Source organism: Perognathus longimembris, chromosome 9 (assembly GCF_023159225.1).
Source record: "Perognathus longimembris pacificus isolate PPM17 chromosome 9, ASM2315922v1, whole genome shotgun sequence".
Lineage (NCBI taxonomy): Eukaryota > Metazoa > Chordata > Mammalia > Rodentia > Heteromyidae > Perognathus > Perognathus longimembris.
The window spans coordinates 45,187,171-45,208,186 of NC_063169.1; the positions used below are offsets into that span (position 1 = coordinate 45,187,171).

General features: G+C 40.0%; 1 protein-coding gene across 1 annotated transcript in view; it reads left to right on the forward strand.

Annotated features, from left to right (window-relative positions):
• Nucleotides 1–457: 457 nt before the first annotated feature.
• The window catches only part of Rnf217 (ring finger protein 217), a 119,006-nt gene continuing 98,447 nt past the window's right edge, over nt 458–21,016 (forward strand). The window contains exon 1 of the mRNA XM_048354017.1: nt 458–1,493. Coding sequence (XP_048209974.1) covers nt 603–1,493 — 891 coding nt within the window. The 5' untranslated portion in view covers nt 458–602. The remainder of the gene's footprint in view (nt 1,494–21,016) is intronic.

Genomic DNA, 21,016 nt, shown 5'->3' on the forward strand with positions numbered 1-21,016 from the left:
GCGAGGAGGGCTTCGAGGTGAAGCCGGACCAGACGGAGGTCGGCCGCTCTGGCCTCTCTCCCCCACCCCCCCGGGGGCTCCTGGCAGCCAGCTGAAGCCCCAGCACGCCCCGGTGCGTGTCGCGGCGGCGCAGCAGACCCCGCCGCCCCCAGACCACCGCCCACCGTGGCCACATCGATCCTGTAGCTGGGGCTGGCCATGGCGCGGGACTGACCGCCAGCCGCCTTTCCCGGGACTCCTCCGCTCCGCCCCGCCCCGCCCCAAGCTCGAGGGGAGCGCGGCACCGCCCCAACCTGCATGTGGGGCGGGCACCCCAGCGCCCGGAGTCAGCGGCCCCCGGCGCCCCCGAGGCGGTGCCTGGCCGCTGCCAGAGGACCGGGAGGAGGAGGAGGAGCAGCAGGCCGGGCCGGGCTCCGCACGCGCCGCGGCCCGGGTGCACGGGCTCCCCGGAGGGAGCTTGGGGCGTCCCGGCCCCGGAGGAGGGACCCGGAAGCAGAAGCGGAGCCGCGAGTGGAGCCGAGCCGCTGTCCCCGCTGCCCGCCGGCGCCGGCTGGGGGTCCCGGCGGCTGGATGGGCAGCGGCGGCGCGGGCCGCGGCCGGCGATGGGCGAGGAGCAGAGCACGGTGAGCGGCGGCGGCGGGCCCCAGGAGGCGCGAATCCCAGACCGGGGCGCTGCGGGTCACCCCGAGCCCCCGAGGCCGCGGAGGGACGGCGCCGAGGCTACGGGGCCAAGGGCTGCCTCGGCCGATCTGAGCGGCGGCAGCGGAGGCGGCTGCGGAAGCGACTCCGGCTGCGCGGACACCAGAACCCCAGAGCCCGCCGGCCGCCGCGGGGTGGCGGGGTGGAAGAAGCCAGCACCTGGGCAGCACGCAGGACTGGCGCTCACCGGGCCCCTCGACCCCCAGACTTTGCAACTGCAGCTGGAGCAGGAGGAAGAGGAGGAAAGGGAAGAAGCTAGTCACCGAGAAGAGGGAGGGGATGCACTGCAGGAGGCGCCCCCCGGCGAGGACCCCGAGCTCCGGACCCGAATGGGGGCCCCCGACGGGCTGGTCCTGGACATGCTGGGTCCCCGGCGCCCGCCCTCCACCAGACAAGTCTTCTGCTCGGTGTACTGCGTGGAGAGCGACCTGCCGCGGGTCCCCTCCTCCGAGCAGCCCTCGCCGTCGGCCTCCCCACCCAGGGCTCCCCTGGTCTCGAACCCCTCCAGTCCTCAATCTTCCTTCCCCAGCCCCCAACTGTCCCTTCCAGCTGACCCCCTCTCCCCCGACGGCGGCAGCATCGAGCTGGAGTTCTACCTGGCGCCAGAGCCTTTCTCCGTGCCCAGCCTGTTAGGAGCTCCACCCTACTCCGGCCTGGGCGGAGTAGGGGATCCCTATGCGCCCCTCATGGTGCTGATGTGCCGGGTGTGCCTGGAAGACAAGCCCATCAAGCCCCTGCCCTGCTGCAAGAAGGCCGTGTGTGAGGAGTGCCTCAAAATCTACCTGAGCTCTCAGGTAAGATCACTCCCTTAACATACTCCCTCCATGCCAAGTCACTGGTGTGGACCAGGTCCCCCTTTCCAGCTCCTTGCCCTCAGAAGAGGTGACAGCCATATCCACTTAGGACCTTTTGTCAGTTACTCACATCTCAGTGGATATTGTTTAAGTGTTTTGTGTTCTCAGGTTTACTTGACTGGAAATCAACTCTGAGCTTCAGGTTTGGGTTGGCAGCTGGAGAAGGAAACAAAGTATACAGTGGGTCTGCCCTGTGCTTACTTCTTCTCGCAGATATTGCATGCAAGAAAGAGCTTGCTCAGAAGAGGAGGCCGGGGAGACTGCCTCATTGGCCTACAATCCCAGAAACTAACAGACAGTGGGCATAAAATAAATATTTATGGAGCTGGTGAAGAGAAAGTTTGGAATTAGTATTTCAGGGCCTTAATTCCTGAATTTTACATTTCTTCTTTTTATATGTTCCAGAAAAGTATAAATTAAAAAATTCTCTGGCACTCACTTTTCAGTTTTTTTAATCTCCTTTTTCCACAGTAAAGTTAAAATACTTTCCTCCTCAGCCAACACTGTACTTTATTTCTTTAAGAGAGAAACAAAACGGAGCAAAGGGAGGGCTAAGAGATTGGCTAAATAAGCATTGGTGGAACCTTCCTTCTCACTTGTGTTTTTTTTTCTTGGAAAGCTTGAGAAACAGAGCAACTTTACTTCACTGATTGTGATTACATTCTTTTAGCACTTTTCAATTTGCAGTGTTTCTGCCAGTGTTTTTGCACAATCCATAATGCCCTTTGATCCCGTGTTTCTTGATTGTTTTAGGCCTATTCATCTTTCAAAACCCTGTCTGTTCAGGTGCCAGCTCTTCTGTGAAGCCTTACCTCATCCTCCAGGCCACTCCTTGTATACTTTTAAAGTGCTTCTCCATCTTACATTTACTAAGTTGTTCCTTTACAAGTCTGTGTGCCCTGCTAGTCTGTCTGGGCAATGTCTTATTAGAGTTCCAAATCTGATAGTTTCATGTTAAGTTCCTTTTAAATAATAGTGTTTAACACTAGGTGAAGTGAACTGAACTGGACTCCATACCGTTTCTTTCTGTTTTGTGCCTTATCCCATGCTTTCCTCTAGACTGAAAGTGGGTATTGTCCTGAATTGAAAATGCAAATGGAAACTTAGGAGAATGGAATGTTACACAAACAGTAACTTGGCCCAAATGGCTAAGATTTTTCAAAAGGACTGTGGGAGTCCATGATGTCTCTCTCTTTCAGACTTTATCCACAAACAGATACTTAAACTGGAGGAAAGTCTACTGCTTGTTGTGATTGTTTCTATGACATCACCAGCAAACATCCATGTGCAAAGCCCTGCGGTGGGATGCAGATATTCTCAAAATATGGGCTTTGCTCCAGAGTCACTGTGAGAGCAAATGTGTATACAGGAACAATGTAAAGTATCATATAATGAGATGTTAATGAACTAACAATACCAGGTCATACTTAACCGTTAAATGCTGGATACAAATACAGTGTGTTTAGAAGCTCATTGAAGATTACTCATGGTAAGTTGAGTATTCTTCCTCAAGAGTTTGATTTTTTTTTAAAGTGGAACTTTCCCCAGTCTTTTCTTCTTTTTAAAAAAATTGGCTGCCATAGGTTAATAAGTAAGTTAGTTTTAGGAAGTTGGTGTTTTGGTCTATAACAAAGAAGAGGATAAGTGGAATGGTGTATATATAGCAAAGTGAGTCGAGTAGCCATTATCACATGTACCCCTGAACCTACTTTGAAGTGACTTACATGTCTGAAGCTTGCCTTCAGTATTTATAAGAAGTACATGTGGTTCTGACCTCCCAAAGCATGTGGTGGAAATTTCAATAGGGAAAAGCATACAACATATCACGCAACAAACATAGAGTCCAGAATGCTAGGTATGCTTTCACTTCACGGCTTCTGTACTGGTTACAAGAATATCAATCTGCTTTGTCCCCTTTGCTTGCTCTCTCCACTCTTAAGCTTTTAGGATTATATTCAGATGTTACCCCCTATGGCTTTTATTGATTATCCTTTCTGAAAATGAGACTTACCCTGCACTCCCTGTGTCTCTTCTTGGTTTTTATATTCCCTCAGTGTTTAAGTGTTAAGTTGCATGAAGATAGGAGTTTTTGCATGATTTGTACACTGCTGTACCTTTAACACCTACAGTATTGTCTGGAATATGACAGTTTGATGGTTATTAGACTTGTAAAGAACCTGAGATTGTCCCAGAATTGAACCAGGGCTGGGAAATGGCACTTTTTGCTTGGGCACTAAATTTTCCTCTGAGCTCAGTGATATTTGAAATTAAAGTTTAAGTAGACAAGTACTACATTTGCTAAGTTTTCTATCAAACTTAGAATTAAAAGGGTTTAAACTTTTAATTTATAAAATCTTGGTCTTTTTTATTTGGCTGTAAGGATGAGCTTGTGCATGTAATATTTCTGATCTTACTATGAAGTCTGAGGTCGTTTCAACTTTACATCGAAGATCTGTATTTCTCTGTCCTGTAAGCTCTTTGTACCTTAATTTCCTCATCAGTGAAATATAATTGTAGATCATGATTTGTATTAACTCATGGTGCAGGAGCAAAACTATCTGATAGATGTTTTACTTCCTTATCAAACTAAATTAAAAGACATGATGAATGCTTTCTTTCTCATCTTAAGATTTCCTTCCTTCCTTCCTTCCTCCCTCCCTCCTTCCTTCCCTCCCTTCCTCTCTCCCTCCCTCCCTTCTTTCCTTGCTTCTTTATTTCCTTCCTTCTTTTTTCTTTCGACAAAAGCAAATGTAGCAAGCAGTAACTTTCAGGACCGTAATGACCTTTTGGGGAAAAAAAGATATTCTTAAAGGTCTATTAGTGACTTTTCTGACCAGTCTTTTGAGTTTGTGCTACATATGGAGTATATTATTGAACATAGTTTAAGAAAATAAAACAGCATTATGCAAACATTAAAAATACATACTAAATGTGACTAGAATATTGCCTGGTTATGTGGACATTCTTCTGAAAGGAAATACTGGGTTCTTTGAAAGAAGACATGAACTTATAACATAGGAATGTAGATTTTTTTTTTCATATGGTAAGTCTCTTTCCAGTAGTTACAGAGACTGGCTATATGGCAAAGGATAAAGGGTAGGTGTTGGTAGTATTTCAGAACAGAGCAGCTTATGTGGTGACTTAAATACATTCATGCTGTTTTATTTTTCAAAGCATAATCAAACTGGAGTTGTGACTGGAAATAGGGCAAGTCTTAGCAGAATGATGTTTTATTGTAGTCATACCTTGCAGTTTCTTGTTGCCATGCAAAAGGATGAGCTGGGAGATAAAAACTCCTTGTCTCCACATTAGGTGTTGATTTAAAGGTTGTAGTGCAGTAAAACAGAGATAGTGAAAGTTGCATTGGTATATTGCCTGTGTGTGTATGCATACATATGTATATTTGTTATATATATATGTAGTCATGCATACATTTTAAAAGTGCATTTTCCAGTGACTTTTGCATGAATAAGGCCTACAGAGTCTCAGTGATGCCTGTGATTTCCTATAGGGTTGAGAGGTCTCCTCAGTGTTGACCTTCTCAGCTAGTTTGGCCACTATCACATTCTGCTAGGAAGACTGTTGGTTGCCTTTCCTGTTCATTTTAGAAATCTTCCACAAAGCCTTTCCTTTATGATTTTTGTTTCAAATATAAGAATGTGTCATAAGTATGAAATATTAATATTTAATATTTTGGATAAAGAGAGAATTCAGCATTTATACTCAAAAGCTTGCTAAAGGTAGCAGCTGTTCTGGCTTTCACCACGTTGCTTAAAAGTGCTAGGGATTGGCAGATGCATCAATTTGGAATATACACACCTGTCCAATGAGTATTAATAGTGACAAGCAACACATTTCTTCTACACATTGTGAGCAAAACAGCTGCTCAATGGTAATGTCCTAAGATGACAGCTTACTGTAGTCACTTTAGAATCAGTGACCTAGGGGCAAAAGCGAAAATATCCTGATTGCTAAATTCTAAAACACATAGATCTTCAAGGGTAAAAGTATAGCCTAAGTTTTTTTTTTCTTTTAGACCTAAAAGCAATCTGAATATTTTTAGAAGCCATTGTGTCCACAATGAAGTTTAAATTCCATTGTGTTCACATAGGTGAATATTATATATATATATATGTGTATATATATATATATATACACACACACATATATATATATCCTACCATGCTAGGCGTGATTTTGAGGCTTCATTCAAGGACTGGCGTCTACCACCAAGGGACCCTCCTGCTTGCCTTCTCCCAGAGGGGCCACATTTCTGCCTTTTACCCTTAATGTGGACACCCCTTGCCAGCAGGAAGCAGCCAGAGAGAGTCTTCATCCTTTTTCATAACTATTAAAAGGCTGAGGGCTGGGATGTAGCTCAGTGGCAAAGTGCTTGCCTAGCAAGGGCAACATCCTGGGTTCCATCCCCAGTACCAAAAAAGAAAAGAAAAGAAAAAGTCTGGAATGTTAGGTTTGTCCCAGGAGGGCTCCATGCAGATGCCCCCACCTCCTTAAGTCTCCAGTCTCCACTCAGTTACTTGGGTAACCAGCAGACCTGGAGGCAGTTACCTCCCCTTCCCTGAGGTCACATCCTAATCCACCTGGCCACACACCCTCCCCCCCTCCCCCGGCCCCTGCCCTAGATAAGGCAGGGCTGGGTTGGGGTCGCCCCTTCTCTCCCAGCCATGCATCATCTGGGCCACAGGCCAGCTGTTTGGTAATAAACTTTTCTCTCCTGCCTGAATACCGCATGGCGTTCTTTACCAGCTACCTACTTTAAAAACCTAACATATAGTGATTTGGGGAATCCTAAAACCATGAAAAACAATGTACGTCAGCAATTCTATTTTGAAATCACACTGTGAGAACGAAGGCATGAATGAGCTTATACATTTGTTGGCAACATTTATATTTCTGTGTATGTGGGCATGCATATATGTATCGAGCATTTGCTTTCACAATTTACTAAACCATGAGCTTACTTTCCTTTTTTCATCTCTCCTTCACCTCTCATTAATAACTTCTGGCTACTTTTTGGAAACCGATGTGAACTACCATTGGATTTCTGCAAAGGAATCCTCTAGAAAGATGGAACTCTAGAGCAGCAGGGCAAGGGCCTCCTGCTGCCTGCAAACTGCCCTTCCATTCCAGTTCTTTGGAGATGAGGTTACAGAGAGAATTCTTGCATTCTGCTCCACTACCTAGAAGATCTCAAGTGACATTACAAGCACTGCTTGTCCCAGGCATAGTCTGCTACCTGTGATTGTTTTTCTCTCCTGGAGTAGAGCTCAGCTTTTATGTTAAAATGCTCTTCCTTAGTACTGATAGAGTAGACATAAAGAAGGTTATTAGAGCTTGAACCCTCATGATATAGACAATGTAGATAGATAGCTGAAGGGGAAATGTTCATGTTACTGCAAGTATTAGGTATGCCCTCAAGAAGACATTTCACAGCCTTCTTGTCAATGTATGTGTGGTATGTAATATATGTATGTACATATATATATGTTACATATCTAAGTTTTCAAAAACTCACTTGTGAATCTCTTTTTTTCTGTTCTGTGGGAGGTTTCTATTAAAATTAATTCTAGGATACTAGCTAATCTTTATTAACTATCTTACTATTCCTCATATTTTGCTGAATCCAAAGTAATAAATCTTTCCATTATTTATTTGTTAATATATGAATGCTTCAGAGTGCTTCCCTGTTTTTGGAACTAAGGCATTTCTCTCCCCCTCCCCCTTCTCTGTCTCTCTCTCTGTCCTGTGGTTTGAACTCAGGGCTTGGGTACTGTCCCTGAGCTTTTGTGCTTAAGGCTAGCACTTTGCCACCTGAGCCACAGCTACACTTTAGATTTTTGGTGGTCATTCAGAGATAAGAATCTCAGAGACTTTCCTGCCTAGGCTGACTTTGAACCTGATCTTCAGATCTCATCCTCCTAAGTAGCTAAGATTAAATGTGTGAACCACGTGCACCTGGTTAGAAGCCAGGTATTTATAAATATTTTGTTCTTTTCAAAATAATACCTTGAAAGAATTGTTGCTAAGTTTGTTTTGGATTCCTCAAAGTCATATACAAATCTTTAACACCAGGGACTTGAACCTGCTAAGCATATGCTAGACTGCCAACCACTGAATTTATATTTCACGTTTATTTTGTTAAAATTCACTTTTTCAGAAGAGTTTTATATAACAAACTAAAATGAACTTTCTCAAGTTCTCTCTTAAAGTAAAAATTAAGCATCTAGAAGAAAACAACTGATTTGTATATTATTCCATTTGCCCAATGAATTTTGGAATAGTTGTAGAATTTGTACAAAACCACAAATAATAACGATTACTATTTATTGGCTCTATATTCTAAGCACTCATGCACAATTCACTACTTAATTACAACTGCTTATAAATTGATACTATATAACAAGCACTACTGTAGCTATTGGAAATAGAATTAAAATAAGCGAAACTCTTGGCTTCATGGAATTTGTGTGGCAGGCCATCAAAAGCGAGCACACACAATGCATCTTTTAGTATATTAGATATAGTAAGTTCTGTAGAGAAAGAGAAATTAGGGAAGGGTGATAAATACTAAAGAAGGTGTTGTAATTGTTATAGTAATAATTTGGGGCACAGTTTTTATGGAGGACTTTGCTTTACAAGATGATTTTTTTACTTAGGACCTTCATGATTTCAGTGAAGGAACAAACCAGATGGATATCTAGGACAGTATCCTTCCAGAGGTAGATGACAGCATGAGGGTGTTGCAAGAGTAGTAGATGTGGTAAGAAGACAATGGCCGCAGGGATGGATAAAGCTGGTGGGACTGGTATTTAACGCTGTAAAGAATATTCATTTAGCCAGGCATGGTGCTTCATGGCTGTGATCTCAGCACTCTCAGCACTTCACTAAGGAAGATGAGGTAAGAGTATCATGAGTTCAAGGTCAGCCTGGGTGGCATAGTGAGTTCTAGGCCAACTTGTGTTACATAGTCAACAAAATAATAACAATAACAAAAATTAACCAAACAAACAAAATAGTCAGTTATGACTACCCCTTTAACAAAATTACTCCGTCTCTGAGGAGTGGGATGGATGCAAAAAGGTAAATAAAAATAAATCAGAAAGCTTCAGCAATATTCTAAATGAGAAATTGCATTAAGACTCATTTGAGGGCTGGGGATATGGCCTAATGGCAAGAGTGCTTGCCTCATGTACATGAAGCCCTGGGTTCAATTCCCCAGCACCACATATACAGAAAACGCCAGAAGTGGCGCTGTGGCTCAAGTGGCAGAGTGCTAGCCTTGAGCAAAAAGAAGTCAGGGACAGTGCTCAGGGCCTGAGTCCAAGCCCCAGGATTGGAAAAAAAAAAAAAAGACTCATTTGATAGAGGTGTATATAGGTTTGAACTGTTTGAATTCTGAATGTAATTATGAAGATAGAGCTGACAGAATTCTCTGATAATTGTTTATGGAATGAGAGGAAAGAACTAAAGGTGACTTAGGTTTTGTAGTAAAGAGATTTGAAAAGTGGAGTTGCCATGTAATAAGTTGAGGAATACTGTAAGAGACCTCGATTTAGAGGAAAGAATTTGAAATGCTAAGTTTAAAATTATGTTTAAACATGCGCGAAGGGCAGTGTCTGGTATTCCAAAGAGCAATATGAGCATCAGATTTGGGCACTCATCAAGTGTCCTTGTGATTGATAGTAGATAGAGATGGAGGACCAATGGAAGGTTGAGTCTGAGATTACTAGTGTGCACAGATGGTGGAGTTTAGTATAAGCAAATTAGCAGAGAATAGGGCCAATTAGTCAAGAAAAATACTGAGATAAAAATGCTTACCCAGAAACAAAGGCAATGAGTTAAAAGGAAAGGACTAATCTGTGCCATATGAAGTTGAGTTTCAGTAGCGTGGGTCTCAAATTGACCGTTAGCTTTCCTAACAAGGGGTGGATGATAACTACAAACAAAAATGGTTGTGTTGATTAGAGTAAGTTCAATAGAACAAGAAAATAACAATTTTTGTGCTGTAGGTAGTAGAGTGAGAAGCAATGTTAGAGAGGTGCTTACTAGCTGGTTCCAAGACCACAAAGCTAGGAAATGTCAAAAGTGGAATTTAATTTAGATTCCTTGGGCTTTATATGCTTTCATGTAAAGTATATAAAGTATATATTTTTAATATAAAGTATACTTATTATCTTTTGTACAAGATGATGGCTTTTCCTTTAAGTTCATTCCTGTACTCTATGAAATTACATCTTCCAACCCAAGACAGAGAAGACACTTAAGTACATGTTTGGAGGAAGTAGAAGATTCTTACCCAAACTTAAATCTAGAGAAAGTTTCCCCCAAAATCAGCCTCATCTCCATGTAAGAAGAGCTATGATTTGACTATCTCTTAGGTTTTAATGACAGTATATGCTCTTGTTTGCTTCCTAACTTTTTGTCATTACTTGTTTCCATTTGAGCTTCCTCTTATCATCTCTTTTTGTTGATATCCTATCTTAAGACCTACTCCTTTGACAAACGATAAAAAGACAAACCAATGCAACAGCAATACTTACAAAACTATATGCTGTAAACCAACTGTACAACTCATGGGGGGGAAGGAAATAGAGAGGGGGCAAGGCGGGAGGGGGATGTATATGCATTGCCTTACATATGAAACTGTAACCCCTTTGTATATCACTTTGACAATAAAGATAAAAAGACCTACTCCTACTTTCACAACTGTTAGTGGTATCAGCCCCCATGTTTATCTTCAATCTATCACTCTCTTTGCCTTTAAAATAAACTTTTAAAAAATGATACCAAAGATTGACATCTGGGCCTATATTTACTTGGCAGGTACTCTATACTTGAGTCACCACCCAGGCCTTCCCTTTGCCTTTAGTACCACACAGCTATCTCTGCTCTAGTTGGATGTCCTACTTTTAGTTACCTTAAAATTCTCAAAACTGATTCCCACTTTTAATCTCTTCTTTCTCACATTTACAGTACTTTCCCCATCCTTTGGCACTTCTAGTTTCCATCATTGTACCCAAATTAGTAACTTGGGAGTATTCATTGTGTATTTCTTTTTTCTCACTTCCCACCAGTTAGTCCTTTCAATCCTGTGTCCTAAGAACAAATAAATAGATACATACAGAGAAAGAAAAGGGGGAGTGGGAGAGAGAGAGAAAATTAAAAATAACAAGCATTGTTCTCTACCTTTCTCAGTTTCTGCTATTTCTATATTTCTTCTTTCTCTATTTCCTTGCTTGAGCCACCAACAACTTCTTCTGACTTCTGACTTGGTCCCAATGCTTTAATATTGAGTATCATATCTCTAGTCTCTTCCCCCATCCCAAAGCTGGGAAGTTCTTTATAAAATGCAAAACCATTCTTGACACTTTTCTTAGCTTTTCAAAGTCTGCCTCTTGCTTTTAAAGAATATAAACTTTATAATAGAGTTTACATGAACTAATTCCTACATGCTTCTTCAAGATTTGTTTCTCATCAAGACCCTGCCAGTTTATAACCATATTAAACTGTTTGTACTTTGAACCCCTCACAATGTTCTTAATTATATTAATGAGTAAGGCCTCTGTCCTAGGGAAATCTTTATTTCCTTGCTACACCAACTTTTTTTTTTTACTGCTTTCATAACTTCTCCTTGATGTTCTGTATCTTGAATGAGCATTCTTCCTATATTCTTCAATAACTCTCTTTACTTGAGGTTATCAAACAATATATTAAATATGCCATAATAGTCTATTTATTGCTGTAATATTAGTTTCTGGGGACATGGCTCAAGTGATGGAATGCCTGGATAGCAAGTGCAAACCTCAGAGTTCAACATGAGTATTAGCAAAAATTATACTTCAGTGAATTAAATTGTGTCTCTCCTGCCTTGTGCTTCCATTACAGTACAAAGTTTACACATGTAAACATCTTACTAATATTTTAATTTTTGACTGATTTCCTAGCTCTTTGTGTGTTCTAACATAGAATGAAACTAATTTATTTCATAACTAATTAATACACCAAGGATGATATTTTCAATGTATAAACGATTGGAGTTAGATAATGCTGTAGTTTTGATCTTAAAAGACCTATGAGGGTCCATGTGTTGAAGGCTTAGCTCCCAGTCTGTGGCACAATTAGAAAGTGATAGAAGTTTTAGAAAATGCTGTCTAGTATAAGGAAGCTACATCATTAGGAGTATGACCTGGAAGCAGATATTGAGACCCTGTATTGAGGCCACCTATTTCCTTCATTTCCTGGCTTCCAAGAAGAGAGCATTTTGGGCTGGGAATATGGCCTAGTGGCAAGAGCGCTTGCCTCCTACACATGAAGCTCTCGTGTTCGATTCCCCAGCACCACATATATGGAAAACGGCCAGAAGGGGCGCTGTGGCTCAGGTGGCAGAATGCTAGCCTTGAGCAGAAAGAAGCCAGGGATAGTGCTCAGGCCCTGAGTCCAAAAAAAAAAAAAAAAAAAAAAAAAAAAGAAGCCAGCATTTCTCCACCATGCTCTGCTGTTGTAACTGTAAGCCCACAGCGACGACAATAAGTACTATATGCTGAAACTTCTGAAAGCCTGAGCCCAAATAAACCTATGCTCTTTATAACTTGATCATCTTAGGTATTTTGTGACAGAAACTGAAAGCTAAGATAGACAACGCAATCTTTTGGAGTAAAAATTTCAACACTTCATTTTTATGCCTGAAAACCTGTTAATAACTTGACAGTGCTTTAAATGTTGATTTCAGTTCCCAGCATTTCTAGTAACATTTGGTCTCTGTGATCCTCTTTAGTCCAAACTATTTTCCCCGTGCATAGCATCTTTCTTAACTCCTTTCAAGATCTCAGTCTAACATTAGTCTTCAATTTGACCCAGTCCTGTTGTTAATGTACTCTTTAATGTTAATGTTCTCTTTATTCCATCAGCATGGTTTTCAAGTCTTTCTTGTAATTATGTGTGTGTCATGACTGATGTTTGATTCTGTGATATCTATGGCCCCCATGACCATATTGTCCTGGCTACTTTAATAACTAGCACCTAATACAGAGCCAAGAACAGAGTATATTTTCAATAAATATTTGTTAACTGATATAATGATCAAAATAAATTACACTACATTTAGGTTAATAGGAAAAGTGAGGTAAATATTTGAACCTGAACTTTTCAAATCTTGTTCCATAACATATTTAAAGTTTGAATATAATGAAATATCATGCCTACTCTTTATTCTATAACATCGTGCATTACTTCTATATATTATTTCTATTTATTCTATAACATCTTGCATTACTAGAGCATTACTTCTTCAATTATAACCTTGTGCTAGTACCCTATTGCTAGAAAAATTCCTCCAAGAGCCTAGGGGCTTAAGATGACCATTTTATTTTGACCATGACATTTTGAGTTAGGAATTTGGGAAGGGCTCAGCTGGCCAGTTCTCACTTGGGGATTCTTGTGCATTTGTAGTCAGATGTTGAGCTCTCTCCCTGAGCTGGCAGCTGATGCTAGCTGTTGTCAGGGAGCTCAGCTGTGGCTGTCTACCAGAGTGCCTGCCTACCTGTGGCCTAGCCAGCATGGAAGTTAGAGGGCGTTGGAATTGGAGACAGGCTCCTTTCAGAGCCAATGTCTCCACTAGGTGGAAACTGCATGATCTTTTCTGCCCTAACCTGAAAGTCTCTCATCATTTCTTTATCAAAGCCATCATCAGCCTGCTCCAATTAAAGGGAAAGGAATGTTGGGCTGGGGATATGGCCTAGTGGCAAGAGTGCTTGCCTCATATACATGAGGCCCTGGGTTCGACTCCCCAGCACCACATATACAGAAAATGGCCAGAAGTGGCGCTGTGGCTCAAGTGGCAGAGTGCTAGCCTTGAGCAAGAAGAAGCCAGGGACAGTGCTCAGGCCCTGAGTCCAAGCCCCAGGACTGGCCAAAAAAAAAGGAAAGGAATGTTGACCCCACCTTGGGAGATAGGGGGATTTGTGAAAGGACTTTGAGCCATATTTTAAAAACAAAAGCAAAATTTCATACAACAGTCAGGAATGCTATGAATTAGGTAACAAAGCTTTTCATATTACTAAATAGGTTAATATGCTTTAGTGTTATATGCTTGTATTTTGTCTTTGAATAATTTAATAATAAGGGCTCACTTAGTTTTCAATGAGCCTTGTATAGAAGATATTTTATTATTAAATATTTTAGATTCCATCACTGTAACTGAAATATGTCAAGGTTTGGATTAGATTGTAAATTTTCTGATTAGTAGCACATAAAATTATTCTCGGTAGAGTAATTTCCTTTCCATTTTGTCAAAATTTGAGCTTCAGCATATTTAAAAACTTAAGAATATTTTTTTTTGGATAAAGAGAATATAACAGATTTGTTTTTGGTGCAAACATTTTATTCAGAAAGAATACTGTATTTAATGACATTTTAGAATTAATCATCCCAGACAATCTTTGTTAAACTGGCCTGCTCTTAAATTTTTACTGTTTTATGATATTCTAGTTTGTGTGGGTGATTTCATTGTTTGATTAATGTGTTCTTGACTAGGCAATTGCTTAAATTTCCAGACGTCTATGTGTTATACTTAGAAGTTTCTTCCTGGTTAAAGAATTGTTTATCCTGTAGTAATAGAAGATTTATGTTTTTTTCAGGTGCCTCCCCCCCACCTCCTTCCTTACACTCAGGTAACTAGATTCTGGCCTTATGCATTCATGTGAATGACTAATCCCCTTTTAAATCTTCCTAAGCTATTTCCCTCAATAATATTCTCCACTGTAACATGCAGAAGCTAATTATAGGCTTCCTTGCAAATTACTTCCCTTTTTGTGGCTGTTCTTTCTTGCGGTATTCCCTCACATGATGATGGGCCATAGTTGGTGTTCATGAGCTCTGAGTTCTGTATGGCAAATTCAATTGCCACAGCTATCCTCCTCCTCACCAACACATGTATTGGCTACCAAAAAAATTAACACAGCAGGGGGAAAAAAACCAGTTACTTATAAGGCATTTTTCCAATGTTTAGAATTTAGTTAATTATTGGTTCATGTCTAAGTAGGGCTGTTGTGTAAAATCAGAAGTGACTTTGATGTGGCCAGATTTCCCTGTACTTCTTTGATATGAATGTAGAAATGGCAGATTTCAGTCTTCTGACAGCAATGGCTTTGGTGGGAAATGACACTTAAAACTCCCAGAGTTAACTCTCCTACTTGAACTTGTTTTATCCATGTTTCCACTGTGCTAGCATTTCTCTTCAAGAATTGTTTTCTGAAACATTTTGAGAATAATAAGTTCCTAAAAGTAAAGGATGGAATATTGTGTGTCTTTAATACAGTGTGCTGGTTAAGCTTTCAAGATTCTTTATTGCCATCACAAGAATGTTTGCTGATCTCAAGTTTGCAAAATCTAAGCATAACCATTGGTTTGAATCAATCAAAATTGATAACTGTAGGATTTGGTTTTGTTGTTAGTTTGCATGTGTATGTCACATTGTCAGTAAGCTTCCCTTTTAGAATAAAGGAAGGGTTTAGCAAAAAAAAAAATGCTTGGAAGGAAAACACTGAAAAGATAGCAATTTTTACCTGATATTTGGGTTGTATTTATACAACTGGAACTTTTCACAAAAGGTTTAACCCACTTGTTTAAAAATTTAGAAACTCATCACTTTCTGTTTAGATTCAGGAAGAGTTGATGCAAGTGAATTAGCTGAATTGCAGCAACAACCTTCTTGTAACTGAGAGGTGAGGTGTAAAAGTGTAATGATTTAGCAAACATAGGCAACGATGCACTGCTTGCATCTATGTGAAGTGTCTTTTCAGATACAAAATTTGTTAAAACAGAACAGAGTTTACACAAAAGGTTATCCAAGAATTTTTTAAAGAATGAAGCTAGTTCTCTGACACTGCTTTAAAACGATTAGCAATCGTAAAATATTCGCATATCATTAATTAATAAAAGTTATAATTAAGATGTGATCAAAATTTCTGGGACTTTTAGATTGTTCTGTTTTAAAATATCCTCTAGCTGGATTGGAGAGAGTCTTGTTGGTTTATTCAGTACACTAATGAATGCAAGGTCAAACAGACAGTCCTCACAGGCTAGCTAAGGCAAGAGTGATTTACACTGTCACACTAAACAGTGTCTGCTTTTGATCATAAGACTAGCTGAGACAAGGAATTGCTACCAGTCATGTTGCCTGCCCTAGGGAAAACAAGTTAAGTTAATGTTGAGTAGGTAATTATTGAATTGCAGAACTAAATATGTAGAAGAATCTATCTTTCCACTGGCCAAGATTTTCTTTCATTGAAACGATGTCTTAGGGAATCTTAGGGAATTTTGTCTAGTATGTAGTTGGCTCAAGGGAATCAAAAGAGAGGGGGAGCTAATGTATCCTTACTCTATTAAAGTATTTACTGAGCATAAAATATTGGTTCAGCACCAGGCCAATAAGTATGAGAGGTGATGGAGTCTATTTAAAGAGAAGTCTATCTCCCACCTCAGAAAATTTAAAGATTTAGCAGGAGAAGAGTAAGCTGTTCAGACAAAAATTAGTGAAGAATGTACTAACTGGATTGATTGTACGATGCAGACTTAAGTGATTCTAAGAAGAAAAAGCTACGATTTTGGGAGTAGAAAAGTTGGAATGTGGTTCTTGTTTGAGAAGTGGTGGTTGTACCAGGTGCTGATAGGTCATGCCTGTAATCCTAGCTATCAAGAGACTAAAAGAGGGAGGATCAAGGCTTGATGCCAATCCAGGCCCCCCAAAAAACCTGTGAGATTAACCAGCAAAATGCTGGACTGTTGATGTGGCCCAAGTAGTAGAATACCAGACATGACCAAGAAAAAGCTGAGTGAGAGCTTGAGGCCCTGCGTTGAAGCCCTGGTAGAAGTGCGGGTACAAGAACACACACACACACACACACACACACACACACACACACACACACTGTTTCTTGCTTGCTATACAGGGAGAGTAGGAGAAAGGAGTTAGGTGACAGACAACGTGCTAAGCTAGTGGAGCAATTATACTTATATACTTGAAGACACACTTGTGTAAATAGAGAGGGCCAGTGGGAAATTCATTGTCGAGAAGGGCTCAAATTGCCGTTGTAGAAGATATGGGTGAAGAGGTCAGTGCTGATTGGGGAGAGCAAGACTCAGTAGAACTGAGATCTCAGCAACTGAGCTGAGCTGTGCAGAGATATCCCTGTGCAAAGATTAGGATGGGCACAGACATGAGAGTTTTCAAGAACTCAAGGGACAGTGTGGCTATAGTGATAAAGGGAGCTAAGAGGAGAGGAGATAGTTGGTGGAGATTGCGGTGGGTTAGGCTATAGAGACTCTCCGTGGAATCATACTTTACTCCACTTGTGATGACTTATTGTACATTTTCCTTGAACTGTAACATGATTATTAGTACTTTTATATTACCCTGCCTTTTGTATGGAGAATGGAAGAGATGAAATAGCTTGGAGACGGTTGTTCCAGACCAGAACAAAAGTGGGAGTGTTTTGCACAAGCATATAGGCATTGGAGATCATCTGTCTCGTGTCCTATTAGTTCACTGGACTTCTTGCCTCTAGAAACGTGCTAGGACCGCATTGTGTTGCTGCTGCCTCCTTGCCATGCCAATCCCACAGCCCTTGTTGCAAAAAGGCCTTAAGTTTTACAGCTGCTTGAGCCAACTTCAGGCTCTAAAGCAGTATAGGTTTAATTCCCTTCAGTTTGATTCCCTTTCTGTTTTAACTGAATGACTTCATGTTTGGATTTTTAAAAATTTAATTTTATTGTTAAGGTGATATAAAGAGGGGTTATAGTTACATACATCAGGTATTGAGTACATTTGTTGTCATTCTAGTTACACCCTCCCTCGTTTTACTCTCACCTTCCCTCCCCTGCAGCCTGCTAATTGTACAATTAATTTCCAACATATTGTCTTATGAGTACCGCTATTGCATTGGTTCGCCCTTTATTCTTTGTCTCACCATTCTGATATTCCCATCCATTTCCCTAATTCAGATAAACATATATACAATACTCAGTGTACCAAAATCATATACAGTAACAACAGGGGATAAGCCATAGGAAATTCACATAGTACATTAAAAATAACAATAACAATATAATCCTCTTGTTTCCATATCTTGGGGTTCATTTTGCTTAGCATCATCTTATATGGTCATATGTACATAGCTGTTGAGCTATTGTGATCCTCTTTTAGGACTATCCTAGACATTTATGTTTATCTAGTAATTGTTTGGTTTTAGAGACATGATGTAAAGTCACCAAAACATGTAGAAATAACATTTGAAAAGATGTTTGTTGTTTTACAGACATATTCTCTGCTTTTAAATTATTTTTGCAAGCTACGAGCTTGGTGCTCATTTTGATGCTCAACAGGTTTGCCTTCATCATCATGCAAAATCAATAGGAATTCCTAATCTCCCCTTGCTTAGATAAAAAAGGCCTCACAGGCCAATTCGCAGTTTGAGAAGGTGATATTAGAAGTTTCTTATAATTCTAGTGTATGTCCTTACTTTGTGAATTATCTCAGCAACTGACTGTCATACCACAGTTAAGTATTATTTAATTATCCATATTCCTCTTTTACTTCTAATTCTGGTCTTGTAACTGTTCCCTCCGGTTTAAGTTATACTTCTCTGCCTTCAAAGGTAAAGGCCTGGGAATTACAGCGTAACCAGATAAGGGTTGCTTTATTTTGATTATGACTGTCCTTTTCTTTGCTTCTAGTAAGTCTCGAGTAATTAAGTAGCTAGCTACCTGAGCAAAGATTTGCTTTGTTGATTTTATACTGAGTAAGTGAATTGTATCTCTCTGTACACTTAATTTTAGTTCACAGACTCCTGAAGTGTGTTCTCTTTTTATATATTCTATGTTGATATTGAAATCAGTAATATTTAAATTAAAGTGAATATTGGTTAGGTTTTTTAGACTCTCAGAAAACATTTTATCTTTCACCCAGTGCTGTAAGTTGTCTAGATTTTAGACAAACATAAACATGTACACTTGTTTCATGATCAGTTTCTAAGCTTCCTCTATAACCCCTGCCATTGGAAAAAAGTAATATAAGGAGTATACTCATTTAGCAAATTTAAAGTATTTTCAAATTAGTGTGATCATAGATATTGGGTAGTGTCTGGGAGTACTTTAATGTCTCTAATGTTTATAAAACAAGTGAGAAAAATTAAAGTACTTTAAAATTGTGACTTTACATTTTATAATTCGAATATTTACTTTTTTTCTATCTCATTTCTATCTTTGCAAGAAATTTAATTATTTTTCTATACTAACCATCTCATCAAGAATCAACTCATTTTCAAAATTAATTCAGTACTTGAAAAACATTTCTTTCTGTGAGTGGACTCAATTCTTGGATCTCAACAGTTTAACATTTTTCTTTTTTCTTTTTATTAATTAAATTTTTTGACAAGGTGTTGTGCAAAAGGAGTACAGTTAAATAATAAGGCAGTGAGTACATTTTTTGTGATATCTTACACCCTCGTTTTTCTTTCCCTTCCCTAGATCAGGTAGGTGTATATACAATATCCAGTGAACCAAAATCATATACAGTAACCACATAGGGTACATCAAAGGAAATTCACCTAGAACTTTAAATGTAACGTCAACAATAGAATACTCCTGTGTCCTTCTCTTGGAGTTGTTTTTGCTTATCCTCGTCTTATATGATCATGTGTACATAGCTGTTGAGCTATTGTGATCCACTGATAGGTCTATTCTAGACCTTTTTATGTTTAGTAGTTGTTTGGTTTTAGATACATAATGTAAGGTTGCTAACCCAAACTTATGGAAATACCATTTGAAAAGAAGTTTGTTGTTTTGCAGACCTGATCTCTACTGTTCCTCCCCCCACCCCCCACTAACAGTCACATGTCAAGGACGCCATGCTCCTTTGTTCTTTGTGTTTTAGGCTTGCCTCGCTCAACATTATTTTAACATTTTTCTTCAAACCACTTACTTTTACTGACAAATTCAAGATATTTCATGAAGCAATAGAGGATAACTTTTCCTTGTTTATTTTACTTTATAGATAGAGTACTTTGAACTCAAGGCCTCACACAGTCACCTGGCTTGCTTGCTCAGCTGGAGATCTACCACTTCAGAACAAGTAGCTAGGTGGTATTAGCCACTGGAGCCCAGCTAAACAAATACACACATGGACAAACTCAGGAGCCATTAACTAGGATAAGGGGGAAGAACAGCTGTTGAGTAGGCAGCCACATGGGTCTGACACACATTACTACCTCCAATGCCTTTATTTATTTATTTTTTTTTTGGTAGTACTAGGGTTTAAACTCAGGGCTTTTTGATCTAGGCAGGTACTGTTTCTGCTGAGCCTACATGATGAGATGAAGTCAAATGAATTACCTAAGTGTTAAGACTTAGTGTTAAGATAATACATAGGGCTAACTTGAACATCATCAGCAGTTGATCTTACAACTGCGAGGACTAATAATTAGTTGTCAGGTTGGTTGTATATACAAAGGAATATAAATATTGTGGATAATGTTGGTTAAAGTGTTTATTCACATCCTAGACAAGACAGAGCAAGACAACAGATTTCTTCCCGCTACTCAAAACAGCACACAAGTTAAAACAAATTATTTATCCCGAGAATTTTCTCTTTAATATTTCAGACTACAGTTGACTATAATTAATTAAAAACATGGAAAAAATCTAGAGGTAAGGATGGATAGACTATATTTTTTATTCTACTGTTCGAGAGAGAGAGAGAAAGGGAGAGAGAGAGAGATGGATGATGGGTTGGTATCATGGTCTGTTTTTGCTGTTATAATGAAATGGCTGAGATTAGATGATTTACAAACACCTTTTTTTTTCCTCTCACTTCTAGATATTGTAAAGTCCAATAACGCGTGGGTTCAGTGTTATTCAAGGCTTTTTCTCTGTTTCTAGTATAGTGCCTTTGCTCGTTGTGACTTCCAAAAAGGGAGGATGCTGTGACTAGATGGTATAAGGAAAGGAAAATGTCATATGTGAAAGCAGAGCCCTGTCTTTGTCTCATCAAGCAGGGCAGGCACTACCTCCTAGAGGCCTCATCTCTTCACATTATTAAGTTTCAACATGAGAGTTGGAGACATTTAAACCACAACTTTCATTCTTTGTTTCTTTCTTTTTCCTGGCTCAGAGGCTTTAACTCAGGGCTTTACATTCACTGAATGGCTTGCTTCCGTAGCTGCCAACCTACTGCCTTTCCAGATCAGTTTTTTGCTGGTTATTCTGAAGGTGGGGTCCAGTAGACTTTGCTGTTCAAACTGGCATGTATCTTATCCGTCAGATCTTATACTTCTGAGTAGCTCAGATTATATGCATGAGACACTTTGCCCAGCTTGCTGCCATTGTTTCTGTTTCTCTTCATTTTAGCCCTAGTCAACTAAATACAAGAAAATAAAATGGGAAGACTT